At 34.7% G+C, this 16,676-nt stretch overlaps 1 protein-coding gene across 1 annotated transcript in view; it reads right to left on the bottom strand.

The window, feature by feature from the left end:
* RyR (Ryanodine receptor) overlaps positions 1-16,676 on the bottom strand; it is a 602,377-nt gene that overhangs the window by 443,325 nt on the left and 142,376 nt on the right. The window contains 1 exon segment of the mRNA XM_089093383.1: positions 13,140-13,340. Coding sequence (XP_088949509.1) covers positions 13,140-13,340 — 201 coding nt within the window.

Consider the following 16,676-nt stretch of genomic DNA (forward strand, 5'->3'; position numbering starts at 1 on the left):
GTGTGTGTGTGTGTGTGTGTGTGTGTGTGTGTGTGTGTGTGTGTGTGTGTGTGTGTGTGTGTGTGTGTGTGTGTGTGTGTGTGTGTGTGTGTGTGTGTGTGTGTGTGTGTGTGTGTGTGTGTGTGTGTGTGTGTGTGTGTGTGTGTGTGTGTGTGTGTGTGTGTGTGTGTGTGTGTGTGTGTGTGTGTGTGTGTGTGTGTGTGTGTGTGTGTGTGTGTGTGTGTGTGTGTGTGTGTGTGTGTGTGTGTGTGTGTGTGTGTGTGTGTGTGTGTGTGTGTGTGTGTGTGTGTGTGTGTGTGTGTGTGTGTGTGTGTGTGTGTGTGTGTGTGTGTGTGTGTGCATGTGTGTGTGTGTGCAAGCTAGCACAATTAAACCATCTAATGTCAATAACAGGACAATTCTTTTTTTTCTCTTTATCACAAACAATTTTCAATGTGTACAGATCAAATTGGTCTCTAAACGGTTCATGATAAAAAAATAGTTTGGGACAAGAAAAAAAAAAACCTAAAATAATGTCATGAAATCAACATGCAAAGTCGACATAGCTTTATTTCATTTTTTTAAGGTTAATTTAGACGAGGTTACGTGCGCGCACGTAACCTCGTCTAAATTAACCTTAACACACACACACACATACATACATATACACATACACACACATACGTACACACAAACACATACACACATACACACACAAAAACACACAAACACACACACAGAAAAAGACAAACACACACACACACAGATACACACATACACACACACACACACACAAACAAACTCACATACAAACAAAGACACACAGACACATTGTTACTTACTTAAAATTTTTTAATAATTTCTTCAATAAAATTTCTGCATGGTGTATCCAATAGGTGAAAACAATAAAGAGTTTATTACTTACTTGCGATTTTATCATGATTTCTTGAATTAAATATCTGTATTGTGTCCAGGAAGCGAATTCAAGAAAGCGATTGTTACTTACAATTTCTTCACAATTTAATGAAAAGAATAGAACTATTCTAAAAAAAGAAGACGGGTTAAGCTTAAAGATATTTATTGCTTAAACGTATTAATAGATTTTTTGAGAAAAAAAAACAACAACAAACGTTTACATAAAATAGTACTTAGAGTTCACTCTTAAACATCCACAAATGATGGTCAAATGATGTAGAATAGTTTTTACCATGTCTTATGGATTTATCACGATCAGGTATGTTCTTAGGTATCCACTGTGTGAAGAACCTAACCTCGTCTTCAGGACGGTGATAACCCCCTTCAAATTTAGGACACTTAAACTGTTATAGATTGAAAAGTGGATTCCTAGGGTCACACTTTTGAATTAAAACTTTATCTGTAGGTACATTGCCCTTTACGTAGAGTGCTTCAACTCCGAAAAAGCTGCAAATTTCACTGACTTCCTCCTGAACATTTCTCAGTTCCCGACCAGCATTATTACGTGGTGTAATCACTCTATCGTAGAATCCCAGTCTGTTTATATGACGTAATGTAGTACTCCACAAGCTTTTATTATACTCAAACATGTTATAGTTCACTATCCAGTGATAACAGTCAATTTCTTCGAGTTCCATAGACAATAATAAAAATGCACATTCAAATATAACACCACAAGATGATTTTTTCAAACTGATAAATTCTGTGTCATACAATCCTATAATCTTGGAAGGTATTCATGTAGTTGTTAAGCCGAAAATTAATTCATCAAACTTTTATACCTTCGCTCGAGGTTGACTGACGTTCTGGCTAGGGGAACGAGTCCTAAGACCATGTGAATTCATTGTGAGGAGGAGTAATACAACCCATAGAAGTCATTTCAGGGAGGAGTCATAGAACTCTCGGTATCTATTGCATGTAAATGAAGTCTGGAAATTACAATTTTTTTTTATAATATCTGTATTGTGTATCCATGAGTTGAATTCAAGAAAGAGTTTGCTACTTACTTACTTACATTTTTTTTCATAATGACAAATCCGACAATGGATGATGGTAGAGAATTTATTCATTATAATAGATTGAATTTGTCAATGTTATCCGACGTATCCGACATATGATATCGATAAAGAATGTTAATAAAGAATTTGTTCAATTTGATACTTAAATTATGTCAGTGTTATCAAACGTATCTGTCAAAAGACATCGATAAAGAACTTATTCACTCTGATACTTTGATTTTGTCAATGCTATCCCAAGTATCTGTCAATAGATGTTGATAGAGAATTTATTCATTCTTATACTTAGATTTTCTCTATGTTAACCCATCTATCCGATATATGATGTATGTAAATTCCTTTTCTTACATCTCCGATGTTTTAATAGACATTCTAAACGTTCGATATGCTAGCTTACCCTAAAAATAATGAACACATAACAATGTAAGGCATAATATATTTTCAATGAAATAATGTCATGTAGAATATTAATACAAAAAATATATATTATTATACATTATTAATATCAATGAACAACTTTGGACATTTTGAATCTGTTCCATAAAATGGTTAACCATGTTCTCTCTTGCTACTATAGCTATTGTGTTCTCTTAGTTCGTAATCAGTAGAATAATAATTATTCCATTTTGACTCATACACAATTTCTATAGGTGTGTCATCGACAGGGTCAATATGCTTTTCGTCTTTGGTATTATTTGATTCATTGAATGTTTGATCAATGGCAGTAACGTTCGCTGGTACATTTTTTTTTGTCGATTCATCTTTATATTCATTAGTGATATTTTCTGCCAATGCCCTTTTTATTTTTCTTGAAATTTCATTGTCTATTATCCCACTATTTTTACACAGGTAACAGTTCCGGCATGTAGACAGGATATGGTTTATGATATTAGTAGAAGAGTAGGCCTTTCTTTTCGTCTTTGCTTTCATTTGAATGCTAATACCCGAAAGCTGACGATATAGCTTAACACTGGGTAACATGTTACCACAAGCACTAACAAGAAGATGCCCCTCTTTATCAACTATTATTTTTATGTTAGCATTCTCTTTGAGTGCAATCATCTCCGGAGATCTCAATCTCGCATATCCACCATCATAAGAGTTGAATTTTTTTGGTACTCCAAAGAAATTTAATTCATGACACTGTCATGACAATGCACGCATACGTTTCCGATAGTGCTATCGCTTTTACTTGTTTCATAGTTCAAATACTTTTCCTTGTCAGCATTCAATGCTACAATAACACTATCATGTGAACACACTTTCTTAAAATGCTTCATCTTCACTTTTTTAGAGATATTAGTTACGTGTTTATCGTTCCAATGTGTAAAAAAATACTGATTTAATACTGCAATAAACTAGGTAGTGTCGATAACCGGTCATAGAGCAATAGCGGGAAAGCCACATTCTCAAATAATAAACTCCAGGAAACAAACACCCACGAAAATCTAAAAAACCTAGGTCTGAAAACCCTAAACTGCTAATTAACTATTCTAATTCATGATTTCAGACACGTAAAACCACAAAATACTAAAGTTAACTTTTCAAATAATAAACCCCATGAGTCAAACACACACGAAAATCTAAAAAATCTAGGTCTGAAAACCCTAAACAGCTAATTAACTATTCTAATTCATGATTTCAGGCACCTAAAACCACAAAATACTAAAGTTAACTTCTCAAATAGTAAACCCCAGGAGTCAAACACACACGAAAACCTAAAAAACCTAGGTCTGAAAATCCCCAAACAGCCAATTAAATATTCTAATTCATGATTTCAGGCAAGTCAAACCATGAAATACTAAAGTTAACTTCTCAAATAATAAATCCCAGGAACCTAACTCCCACGAAAATCTAAAAAACTAGGTCTGAAAACCCAAAAAGCTAATTAACTATTCTATTTCATGATTTCAGGCACGTAAAACCACAAAATACTAAAGTCAACTTCTCAAATAATAAACTCCAGGAAACAAACACCCATGAAAACCTAAAAAACCTAGGTCTGAAAATCCCCAAACAGCCAATTAAATATTCTAATTCATGATTTCAGGCAACTCAAACCATGAAATACTAAAGTTAACTTCTCAAATAATAAATCCCAGGACCCTAACACCCACGAAAATCTAAAAAACTAGGTCTGAAAACCCAAACAGTTAATTAACTATTCTAATTCATGATTTCAGGCACGTAAAACCACAAAATACTAAAGTTAACTTCTCATGTAATAAACTCCAGTAAACAAACACCCACGAAAACCTAAAAAACCTAGGTCTGAAAATCCCCAAACATCCAATTAAATATTCTAATTCATGATTTCAGGCAAGTCAAACCATGAAATACTAAAGTTAACTTCTCAAATAATAAATCCCAGGAACCTAACACCCATGAAAATCTAAAAAACTATTTCTGAAAACCCAAAAAGCTAATTAACTATTCTAATTCATGAGTTCAGGCACGTCAAATCACGAAATACTGAAGTTAACTTCTCAAATAATAAACCCCAGGAACCTAACACTCACGAAAATCTAAAAAATTAGGTCTGAAAACCCAAACAGCTAATTAACTATTCTAATTCATGATTTCAGGCACGTCAAACCATGAAATACTAAAGTTAACTTCTCAAATAATAAAATCCCGGAAAAAAAAACAACCTAAAAAATACAAAACACATGTCTTTAAAAACTAAAAAGCTAATTAAGTATTCTAATTCATGATTTCAGGCACGTAAAACCACAAAATACTAAAGTTAACTTCTCAAATAATAAACCCCAGGAGTCAAACATCCACGAAAATCTAAAAAACCTAGGTCTGAAAACCCTAAACAGCTGATTAAATATTCTAATTTATGCTTTCAGGCACGTAAAACCACAAAATATTAAAGTTAACTTCTCAAATAATAAACCCCAGGAGTCAAACACACACGAAAACCTAAAAAACCTAGTTCTGAAAATCCCCAAACAGCCAATTAAATATTCTATTGCATGATTTAAGGCTCATCAAATACGAAATACTAAAGTTAACTTCTCAAATAATAAATCCCAGGAAAATAACGCTCACGAAAATCTAAAATACTAGTTCTGAAAACCCCTAGAGGTAGTTAACTATTCTAATTAATGATTTCAGGCACGTAAAATCACAAAATACTAAAGTTAACTTCTCAAATAATAAACTCCAGGAGTCAAACACACAGGAAAATCTAAAAAACCTAGGTCTGAAAATCCCCAAACAGCCTATTAAATATTCTAATTCATGATTTCAGGCAAGTCAAATTATGAAATACTAAAGTTAACTTCTCAAATAATAAATCCCAGGAACCTAACACCCACGAAAATCTAAAAAACTACGTCTGAAAACCCAAACAGCTAATTAAACATTCTAGTTCATGATTTCAGGCCCGTTGAATCACGAACTAATAAAGTTAACTTCTCAAATAATAAACCCTAGGAAGGAAACACCCACGAAACTCTAAAAACCGTAGGTCTGAAAACCCAACTTGGACTTGCAAACACCAGCCCGGACATACAAACAAAAAGAATCATCCCCTTGAGGCAGATCATGCTTTATTTTCGATTCTGAGTATTTTCGGTTTTCCCTCCAAAATTGACTCCCCCCCTCACCCTCCCCTGCCCTCAGAAATGGGGGAACGAAGGGCCTCTGAGCCTTCCCCTTGAGGCAGATCTTATTTATTTTCGATTCTGAGTATTTTTGGTTTTCCCTCCAAAATTGACCCCCCTCCTCTCCCCTGCCCTCAGAAATGGGGGAACGAAGGAAACGTTAGATCCTATTTTAAATTGATAATACTTATCAAACATCACTTGTGTATTATACAGACCACATCGGAAAGGTAAAGCTAGGTCAAGTCACAATGTCATTCTATCGTCGTTAGCCATTTTACATAGACTGGTATTGTTTCAAACTTAAAACAAATTCCCTGAGTTAACAACTCCTTCGAGATTACCTTAAACGCTAATAGGTTTATTCCTTTTTTTTCTCCACCTTCCTACATTTTGAGTATCTGCTTGAACACAGTGTATTTTGATTTAGTTCAAGTCAACCATACGGGTTTTTTTTTTGCTAGCAAGTCGACCCATAGTAGAGCACTATAAATACTTTAAGAAATCCTTCTCCCATCATCCCATCCCTCCACAAATATTTTATTCAGAGATTTCATGTTAAAAAATTATCCAATCACTAATTACCTATTTTTTGCAAATGCTAAACAAAAAAAAAACCTGTCTGCTTTTCAAAATGTTCGTATTTTGAACTCTGTCAATTAACACTAAAAAGTGAATTGAGTAATCCCCTATCAATAAAAAAAGGGTTAACATTCATTACATGTTGCTTTTAACCCATTGTTGGTGACAATTCAATAAGAGCAGAGTTGTGCAAATAAAATGCCCTTTCGCAAATTGGGGTCGCCTAATGCAAATGAGATATCATTTTGATATCTCTAATAGAGGATGCAATCATGAAGCAGAAATCTAGTCTACGTAAATTATGTCAGAAAACTTGTCCTTCATAACATATTATGCAATGTGAGGGAGCTCTGAATCTCTTTGAAAAGGTGTAGAGCTTCTATAGAATAATGTAGAAATTCCTATATGTCTCCGCAAATAACATGGATATTGCTATATGTCTGGGCAAATTCAATATGTACATACTACTCAGGATTGGCCCCAGGCTGTATACATGAGTTTGTCTTTTCTTTTTGTCCTTATGTTTCGTCAACAGTTCATAATGCCAAATAGAGTAAACTTGTAATAAACAACAAAATCAGCAACCATTTTTGTTTAGCCTATGGCTATACCTCCTTTCCTAAAGGGGGGGGGGGGCAATTGTGACAACATTGATTTCCATGTTGTACCATGATTATAGTAAAAATTGCATTCTGAGGTGGGGAAAGGTACTATAACTCTTTTTCTATTATTAATTTAAAAAAACTTTTTCCACAAAATAAGTTGTTCAAAGAAAAGTAAAGAACTCCATTAAACAAAAAATGAGCAAATATAAAATTAAATAATCTACCAAGCGTGAAACTACCATAAATCAGCATCGATAAATGAATGAAACCCAAAACGAACAGAAATTACAATAAAAAAAACCGAGTCAAACTCAAAACGAGCAGAAATTAACATAAGTTGGGCGCAAAACCCCCTATGTCAAAGGCCAGAACAAAATTTGCACTTTACTGAAAAAAATGTAAATGTTTTTACTTTTATAACTTTAATTAATCCAATAATATTAACATTTTGATTACTAAATATCAGTATATGTATATTAAACTGACAATGCACATTCATTTGTATATTTTTTCAGTAAAGTGCAAATTTTGTTCTGGCCTCGGGAAGGCAGTTTTGCGCCCAACTTATGTTAATTTCTGCTCATTTTGATTTTGACTCGGTTATTTTATTGTAATTTCTGTTCGTTTTGGGTTTTATTTATTTATCCATGCTGAGTTGTGGTAGTTTCACGCTTGGTAGATTATTTGATTTATTTATGCTCATTTTTTGTTTAATGGAGTTCTTTACTTTTCTTTGAAAAACTTATTTTGTGGAAAAGGTTTTTTTAATTAATTTTTGTTCGTTTTATATTGACATAATCTTTTCAGGGAAAAAGAAAATAATACTTTAAACCTTTTCGTTTTTTAAGAATTATAGTTTGGCCGGCTTTTTGTATGCTGGAGTAAAATTTTTAACAATATACTCCTTTTTAAAATTCTGGACACAAATAGTAGGCTACTGTTTAATTCAGTTTCGTACCTCCTCTAGTTGACCTGAAATGGAAAACTTGATACCATTCGCAAAAAAATCTGTTTAATTTCTTGGATAGCTTGGATACACTTAGGCTATTTTGATTTGGTTAAACTTTAAGAGTAGAAGTAGCCCCGAAAGTATGAACATAATACCCTAAGTCGTTCTTGGGATACAACTGAGATGCCTTATTGGGAATTAGCATTAACACAGTGCATTTTGATTTTATTTTAAGGCAACATTTAGTTTTAAAACATAATGGGCAAATGGGAGGGTGGGCATGGGAGGGTGGGAGTGGAAGGGGGATTAGTTGCCCTCCAATCACTTTCAACTATTAAAAAGGGCATCAGCCCTTTCTATTTTCAATTGAATGAGCCCTTTTCGAAGTTCCCACGACAACTCCTTCGATACAAAGTGCCCTGGTCTAAATAACAACAACAACAAAAAATATCACCAATCACTTTCGTCCATTTAAAGGGTACTAGACCTTTGAATTACAAATCGAATGAGCCCTTTTTAAAGTTTCTACGACAAAGATTTCAATAAAAACCTTATATACCCCCAGGGCATAAATTATAACCCTTGCCCTAAAGACTGTGGGGGGAGTGTCCTGCTCAAAGGTATAATTTCCTGAACTTTGAACTGTGTGGAACAAAATGGCTATCTCAAAATTTTTATTGGATGTGTAGAGTCATGATTCATTGCTCAACCGGTTAAGACCGTATTGCTTGCTATCGCCCACTCTATGAATCACGAAATGAAATGAATGACGATGGATTATTGCTAAATTATCTTTTTGGATTTGTTTGGGAAATTGGTGGGCGTGAGAGGGGCGTTAGTCGCTCTCCAATCTTTTTCAAATATGAAAAAAGACACTAGCCCTTTCAATTTTCCATTGAATGAGCCCTTTTGAAGTTTCTACGCTTTGAATAAAAACCTTAAACGCCCCCAGGGCATAATTTACACCCCTTGCCCTGAGAACTGTGGGGGGGGGGTGTCATCCTCAAAGACCTAATTTCCAGAACTTAAAACTACGTTGAATAAAATAGTTATCTCAAAGTTTTGATTAGATATGTTTAGGGAAAAGGTGGGCGTGAGAGACGGGTTAGTTGCCCTCTAATCACTTTCGACTAAGAAATAAAAAAAAGAAAAAAAAGTTGAATAATTTCAAAGTATTAAAAAAGGCACTAGCCCTTTGAATTTCCAATCGAATCAGCCTTTTTTAAAGTTTCTACAACAACACCTTCTATAAAAAAAACCTTATATGCCCCAGGGCATAACTTACAACCCTTTCCCTAAGGGCTGTGGGGGACTGTCCTCAAGAACATAATTTCTATCTGGAAATCAATCACGCCGAACAAAATGGCGATCTCAAAATTTTGATTGGATGTGTTTCGGGAAATGGTGGGCGTGGAAGGGGTGTTAGTGGCTTGCGAATCAATTTCGAATATTAAAAAAGGCAAAAGCCACTCCAATTTCCAATTGAATCAGCGCTTTTCGAAGTTTCTACGACAACTTCTTCGATACGAAGTGCCCTGCTCTAAAGGAAAAAATTAATAAATAATACATTGTGCCAACATCGTTCTTATATCCCCCCAGGGTATAAATTAAAAACCTTGCCCCGAGGGTTGTGGGGGAGCATCCTCCTCTTTACTTAGTCCCCGTTTCTTGTCTCGTTCTCGAGTGTCCCCGTATTTACTTAGGCAGCGCGATCACGCGGCCTATGATTTAAACAACAACTTTCAAAATAAACCTTATATGCCCCCTGGGCATAACTTACAACCCTTGCACTGATGGTTCTGAGGGGGTTATCTTCCTAAAAGACCTAATTTCCAGAACATTCAACTACGTTGAACAAAATGGATATCTCAAAATTTTGATTGGATGTGTTTTGGAAAATTTACAGAGGGGCGTTAGTCGCTATTAAATCACTTTCAGCTATTAAAAAAGGCAAGAGCCCTTTCAATTTCCAATTGAATGAGCCCTTTTGAAACTTCTACGACAACGCTTTCAATAAAATTTTATATGCCCCCAGGGCAAAACTTACAACCTTTGCCCTGAGGGCTGTGGGGGAGGGGTTGTCATCCTTAAAGACCTAATTTCCAAAACACTCAACTACGTTGAATAAAATGGCTATCTAAAAATTTTGATTGGATGTGTTTGGGGGAATGATGGGCGTGGGAGGAGGTTGCTAGTTGCCCTCCAATCCCTTTCGACTATTAAAAAGGGCACTCTCCTTTTGAATTTGCAATCGAATGAGCCCCTTTTGAAGTTTTTACGACAACGCCTTCTAGAAAAACCTTGTATGCCCCCAGGGCATAACTTAAAACCCTTGCCCTGGGGATTGTGGGGGAGTGTCCTCCTCAAAAATATATTTTCTATGTGGAAATCAACTACGCTAAACAAAATGGTTATCTCAAAATTTTTATTGGATGTTTTTGGGGAAATGAGGGGCGTGGGGGGATAGTTGCCCTCCAATCACTTTTGACTATTAAAAAGGGCGCTAGACTTTTGAATTTCCAATCGAATGAGCCTTTTTTGAAGTTTCTACGACAACACCTTTTATAAAAACCTTATATGCCCCCAGGGCATAACTTAAAACCCTTGCCCTGAGGGTTGTGGGGGAGTGTCCTCCTCAAAAACATATTTTTAATGTGGAAATCAACTGCGCTGAACAAAATGGCTATCTCAAAATTTTGATTGGATGTATTTGGGGGAATGATGGACGTGTGGGGGGGGGCTAGTTGCCCTCCTACAACTTTCGACTATTAAAATGGGTACTAGCCCTTCGAATTTCCAATCGAATGAGCCTGTTTTGAAGTTTCTACGACAACGCCTTCTATAAAAACCTTATATTTCCCCAGGGCATAACTTAAAACCCTTGCCCTGAGGGTCGTGGGGGATTGTCCTCCTCAAAAACATATTTTCTATCTTGAAAACAACTACGCTGAACAAAATGACTATCTCAAAATTTTGATTGGCTGTGTTTGGGGGGGGGGGCGCTAGGTGCCCTCCAATCACTTTCGACTATTAAAAAGGGCACTAGAACTCTCAATTTACAATTGAATGAGTCCCTTTTGAAGTTTCTATGACGACTCCTTCCATATGAAGTGCCCTGCTCTAAAGGAAAAAAAAAAATTATAAATACTACATTGTGCCAACATCGTTCTTATATGCCCTCAGGGCATAACTTAAAACCCTTGCCCCGAGGGTTGTGGGGGAGTTTCCTCCTCAAAATATATTTTCTATCTGGAAATCAACTCCGTTGAACAAAATGACCATTTTAAAGTTTGGATCGGATGTGTTGGGGGGAAGGATTGGCGTGGGGGGGGGGCAGTTTGCCCTCCAAACACTTTCGACTATTAAAACTGGCAATTGCCACTGTAATTTCGAATCGAATGAGCCCTTTTCGAAATTTCTACAACAACTCCTTCGATAGGAAGTGCCCGGGTATGGAGAGAAAAAAAAAACACACATTGTGCCCACATCGGTCTTTACTTAGGCAGCACTAGCGCGCTGCCCATGATTTTTTAATTTTATGCATGTTTTTAGTGCAGAATGAAGGTCACAATAGTTATACAAATACAAGTTTACAAAATACAATTATATTTTAACGATTAGTAAAACAGCAATTTCATTTGCAATATTGAAGAAATTTGAATTTTAGTAAAAAATTGGTTGTAAGGGGGCGGGGAAAGTGCTAGTCCCTATGCTCCTTGGCCAACCCTCGGTGTCTTCCCGTCTTGCTAATTAAATAGAAAAATACATTTTTTTCAATTGAAAGTAAGGGGCAATATTAAAACTAAGACGAACAGAAATTATTATGCATATGAGAGGAGTTGCCTTCTCCTCAACATCTCGCTCTTCACGCTAAAGTTTTTTTTAGTTCTTTTAAAAAAGCTTCTTATTGCTCTAATTAAACAACCCTTGCGTTTCAGGAGTCGTTATTACAGAATTGGGACAAAATTCAAACTTTAGCATAAAGAGTCAGGTGTGAGGAGGGGGCAACCCCTTTCAAAATAATTTCCGTTCGTTTTAAGTTTTAATTTTGCTCCCTGCTTTCAGTTGAAAAAACGTGTTTTTCTATTTAATTTCTGATAGTTTTCTAAGTAATGCCAGAAAATGAGGCTCCACCTTCATGGAGAAATCCCCTCCCCACGGTATTATCCTCTAGACAATTTAATCTTGGTGAAAATTACCCCGGGAAATTACCCTTAACATCTCCACGTGTAGAATTGAGTCGGCAAAGAGAAAGCAAGAAATGTAGGCTAAAAAGAACTTCGTATAGTAATTCTGGCAAATTCCCCCAATTAAAAATTTTTCCTAAAAAGTCAACCCCCCTGGAAATTTCCGTCCCAGCGGAAAATTTTCTCTTTGGGAAATCTCCCCAGCAGAAAATTTGTCCCCAACCGAAAAAATGTATGCATACTTCGAAGTAAAAAATACTATACGTAAACAATGGGCAGATCGTATAACTTAAAGACCTTTTCCCAGGGGCTGGGGGGGGGGTCGTGCTATCTCCAAAGGTATAGCTATTGAACTTTTCAGCTATGCTAAACAAAATAGCTATCTCAAAATTTTTATCAGATGATTTTGGGAAAAAAGGGACGTGGGAGGGGGCCTAATTACGCTCCAAGCTTTTTGGTCACTTAAAAAGGGCACTAAAACTTTTAATTGTTGCTCTTATGAGCCTTCTCCCGATGTTCTGGGACCACTGGTTCGATACAAACCCCCATGAAAAAAAAAGTAAACACGCAACCGTGATCTTTCTTTTGGCAAAAAATACACAATTCCATATTTTTGCAGATAAGAGCTTGAAACCTCTACAATAGAGTTCTCTGATACGCTGAATCTGATGGTGTGATTTTCATTAAGATTCTGTTACTTTTAGAGGGTGTTCTCTCCCTTTTTTGAAAATCAGACAAATTTTTTCAGGCTCGTAGCGTTTCATGAACAACACTAAACTTAATGTACAAAACAACACAAAACATTATACATTCGGAATCAGCCTAATAAGCCGATTGTTTTGATATATCTATGGGCATTAATTTTTTTTTTTTTAGTTTCGCTTACTATTGAGCCGGGTCTCTCCTTACTTACAGTTCAATACCACGAACTGTTTGATTGATTTACAAGCTATTTGTTTCTGAGCTCATAATTTGAGTTCATATTCGTTCTCATTTTTTCTTTGCTATGAACATTAGCTGATCAAAGGAACAATTACTTTAAATAGTAATGCTTTATAGAAATTGATATTAAAATAAAATATATGTATAAATCGTTTTTAATATCTTTACTACATCTCAAGGGCTGCTTTCGTTGGTGTAGTGTGTTCTCATGTCAATCTTAGTATAGCTACCTATTCTTGTGGATTCCTAAGGAGGACATTGTGTTAAATGTAATAGGGAAAAAATCTCACCCAGAAGTTGATATAGATATCCAGAAATTATATCCCAATTTTGTCCTGCTTCTTCACCAGCCAAGATGGCTAAATACCCTTGGGTTGTTATTATATTGATTTTATCGATAGCATCCAAAATCAAGTTCAAAATTCCCTCTTCTTGGAATAGGTCCTGACGGTTCCGAAGGGCTCGAAATTTTTTCTGTTTTTCTTCATGTTCTGAAAAATAAAATGTATCTTAAGAATGCTGCTGTTCAGAATAATTCCCATGATAATTCCCCCCACCGATAGCCCCCCACAGGAAGCTTCCTCGCGGGTAATTCCCTCCTACCATTACCCTTGGAAATTTTTCCCCATATGTAAAAGAATGATCAATTTTTTAAACTTTTTTTTTAATTAGGTTAGGATTATTAATTTACCCGTCCGGGGTTATTCGATAATCAATATCCATAAAATGTGAATAATATGAACGGAAGCAATTGTCAAGTATTTCTGTTCACGGGTCTTGAATTTCCGTCAGTGCCAAAAGTATTCGAAATATTAAGAGGGCCTCGGGTTGAGAGATTTTACACGTAAAACCTTCACAAAATGGTACTCAACTACTTCCTAAAGTTTCTTGGTGATCCGATGATGAGTGTAGTAATGCATACAAGACACACATACATACTCTTGATTATATATATATATATATATATATATATATATATATATATATATATATATATATATATATATATATATATATATATATATATATATATATATATATATATATATATATATATATATATATATATATATATATATACATATATATATATATATATATATATATATATATATATATATATATATATATATATATATATATATATATATATATATATATATATATATATATATATATATATGCGCTTCTCCTTGATTTCGACGTCGTACTTGCAGTACGATAGCCAAAAATTGGTTTTAAAAGACTATATTTGCACTAATTTGTTTCCAATTATTGTCTACTAATACTGAGTCCTTGTATCTTTTTCCAAATTCATCACACAGATAGGAAAACTGCTATTCTAAGCATCATCCCTAATTTTAAAAAAAATGCCTTAAATCTTCACTCTGATTGGTCAATCATAAACGTTTACGCAAGTTGAACACAGCTCGACTCAAAAAATTGCTAATAAAATACAGTATTAACGCTGGAATCGTGTTTAATTCTGATTCTTTTTTCAACAAGGGTGACTATTTTATAGCGTGGCTCGGCCATAACATTTTCAATAAGCTTGCCTTCTCACTTTTAACTGTATTCAATTAAAATAAGAGTAGTTTATGGTCCTTGCAGTTCGAAACTGCAAGGATTTTAGCGAACAAGTAATTGGTTTTGAGTAATTACATTACCGTTAAATCCTAATTAATAGATTCCCCAAAAAATTAAGGATGAAACACTAAAAAAATTCAATGATTTTGCCATCTTTTTGCTTTCAGATTTGCAACGGTTGAGAATAATTTGGATCATATTCTCCGAGCGACAGTTTGTACCAATGTATAAAGATAATATCTATTATTTATATTAATTATATTTATATTATATTTATTTATATTTATATTATATTATACTTATATTATATTTATATTATATTACTTTACAACGACACTATCAAGAGTTGGTTTTTTACTCTTTTTACAATTTCATTGAATATACAATTTGAGAAAGTCCAAGAAGAAAATTAGAAACGTTATGTTATAAAATTATTATGAAATTATAAATTAGAGATTTAAAAGTTAATATCTTTCAGATCTATTAAAAAATATATTCATGGTCAAATTAGCTTCAGAAAATGTCTAAACAAGTATAGTCCTTCTTTTGAATTCTGGGCCTTTACGTTCCTTCCGGTTTTTCTGGTAGTCCTATTCTACAGGTCATTACACCTTTGCCAAGAGGAACGAGTACAACTCGATTGGTGATTAGGATTTGAATATAAGGAATTGTTTTCTTTACAATTCATATTAGTAAGAGAATTGAATTCAAAGAGAATAGTTTTTAATTTGCAAGGATATTAGTGGAGAAAAAAAAATGAGTGGTGCATTTACACTATTGGAGATTAATGATGGAACCGACAGCAGCAGCAGCAATGATATACGAGTACCTAATGTAGCTGTGGAAATAACTGCTGGCTGTAGACTATGTCTTGAATGGGACTTTATGTATGATAGATACGTGATATCATTAAGCAAATTTATGCAGGAGGAGCAGCTGTGTTTTGCTGGAAAAGTAAATATTCCCTATATAAATAAACTTCGGTCAGCGTTAGATGTCCTATCGAAATATATTGATGAGAACAAAATGCTTCAGTGATTATTATTATTGTAATTATGTTCAATAAAACTGTTTCTAAATCAATGGTATTTTTTCTTTTTCTATAGTAGACTAGCGTATATTTTCTAGAGTAGAAAAAAGAAATTCTGTTTAGTCTGAAGTTGATCGTGAGAGAGTTAGGACTCAAAAAAATTGATAGATTCGAGACAGATCGAATCAAGAAGAATCTAGTTCTTATGAAAGAGCGTTTGATTCTAGATGATGATTTTCCAGAGTTGTATATTCAAAGGAAGATATTTTCTCGGGGAATGCTTGTAGATATAATGAAAACTGAGTCCCCATCATTAGACTATTGTATGAAGCTTCTACATCGTGGTCCAAATGCATTTACACAATTTATTGATATATTGATCACGACACGGCAAAATGATATTGTGGATATGCTTTTAAACATTAGTTTAGAAATTTAGGGCTTTTTTTCATAAGAAAGATGGTGCTCAAGGATGATTTACTCCTCTCTCTCTCTCTCAGACAGTTTTTGTTGTTGATAGCTCAGTTTCATTGTGGTAGTGAGAGTTTCAACACATGACAAAATGTTCCATACGTGTCCGTTATGTATGTACACACAAGGCAGCTGGTCATCATGTGAGAATTGCACAATGATTGAGGAGTATGATGAAAAGTGTAGATTAAGCAACCCGTGTAAATTGCATAGAGGATATACTGTACAAATTAAAGGTTGTAATTCCTGTCTTGAAGAGGTTTGTGACTCTCATCCTAGAGGTCACCTATGCTCCAATTGTCATTATGATAAATGTAATCAGTGGGAGAGTACATATCCCGGTATGATTGGAAAGAATCCTAACCGTGATTTTAGTTTACAGGTACGAGATTGGTATCGTCGTGGTTTTAGATTATTCTGGGAGGAGGAACCGGGTCAAAGATTCAACTGTTGGAACAACAAAAGAATATGGTTTCTACGTCATCGTTGTGAAGACACTGGGTGTTATGATTATAAGCCAACTGATTTTTATTTGGCTGTGACGGAATGTGATTCGACACTTGAGGACACTGTGTGTGAAATTGCTTCAAATAGGCAAATTGAAACATGTGAATTCTATAGAATGAATGTGAATAGTATTATTGACTATACAAAGAGATATGAAAAGAGTGAAGTTACACTCTGTTGTAGAAAATGTGACCCTGACATTGCAGTATATCAGGATCAGTACACTGTGAAT

This window comes from Artemia sp. Qi Xiang Cuo, chromosome 8, assembly GCF_049724085.1.
Source record: "Artemia sp. Qi Xiang Cuo chromosome 8, ASM4972408v1, whole genome shotgun sequence".
Lineage (NCBI taxonomy): Eukaryota > Metazoa > Arthropoda > Branchiopoda > Anostraca > Artemiidae > Artemia > Artemia sp. Qi Xiang Cuo.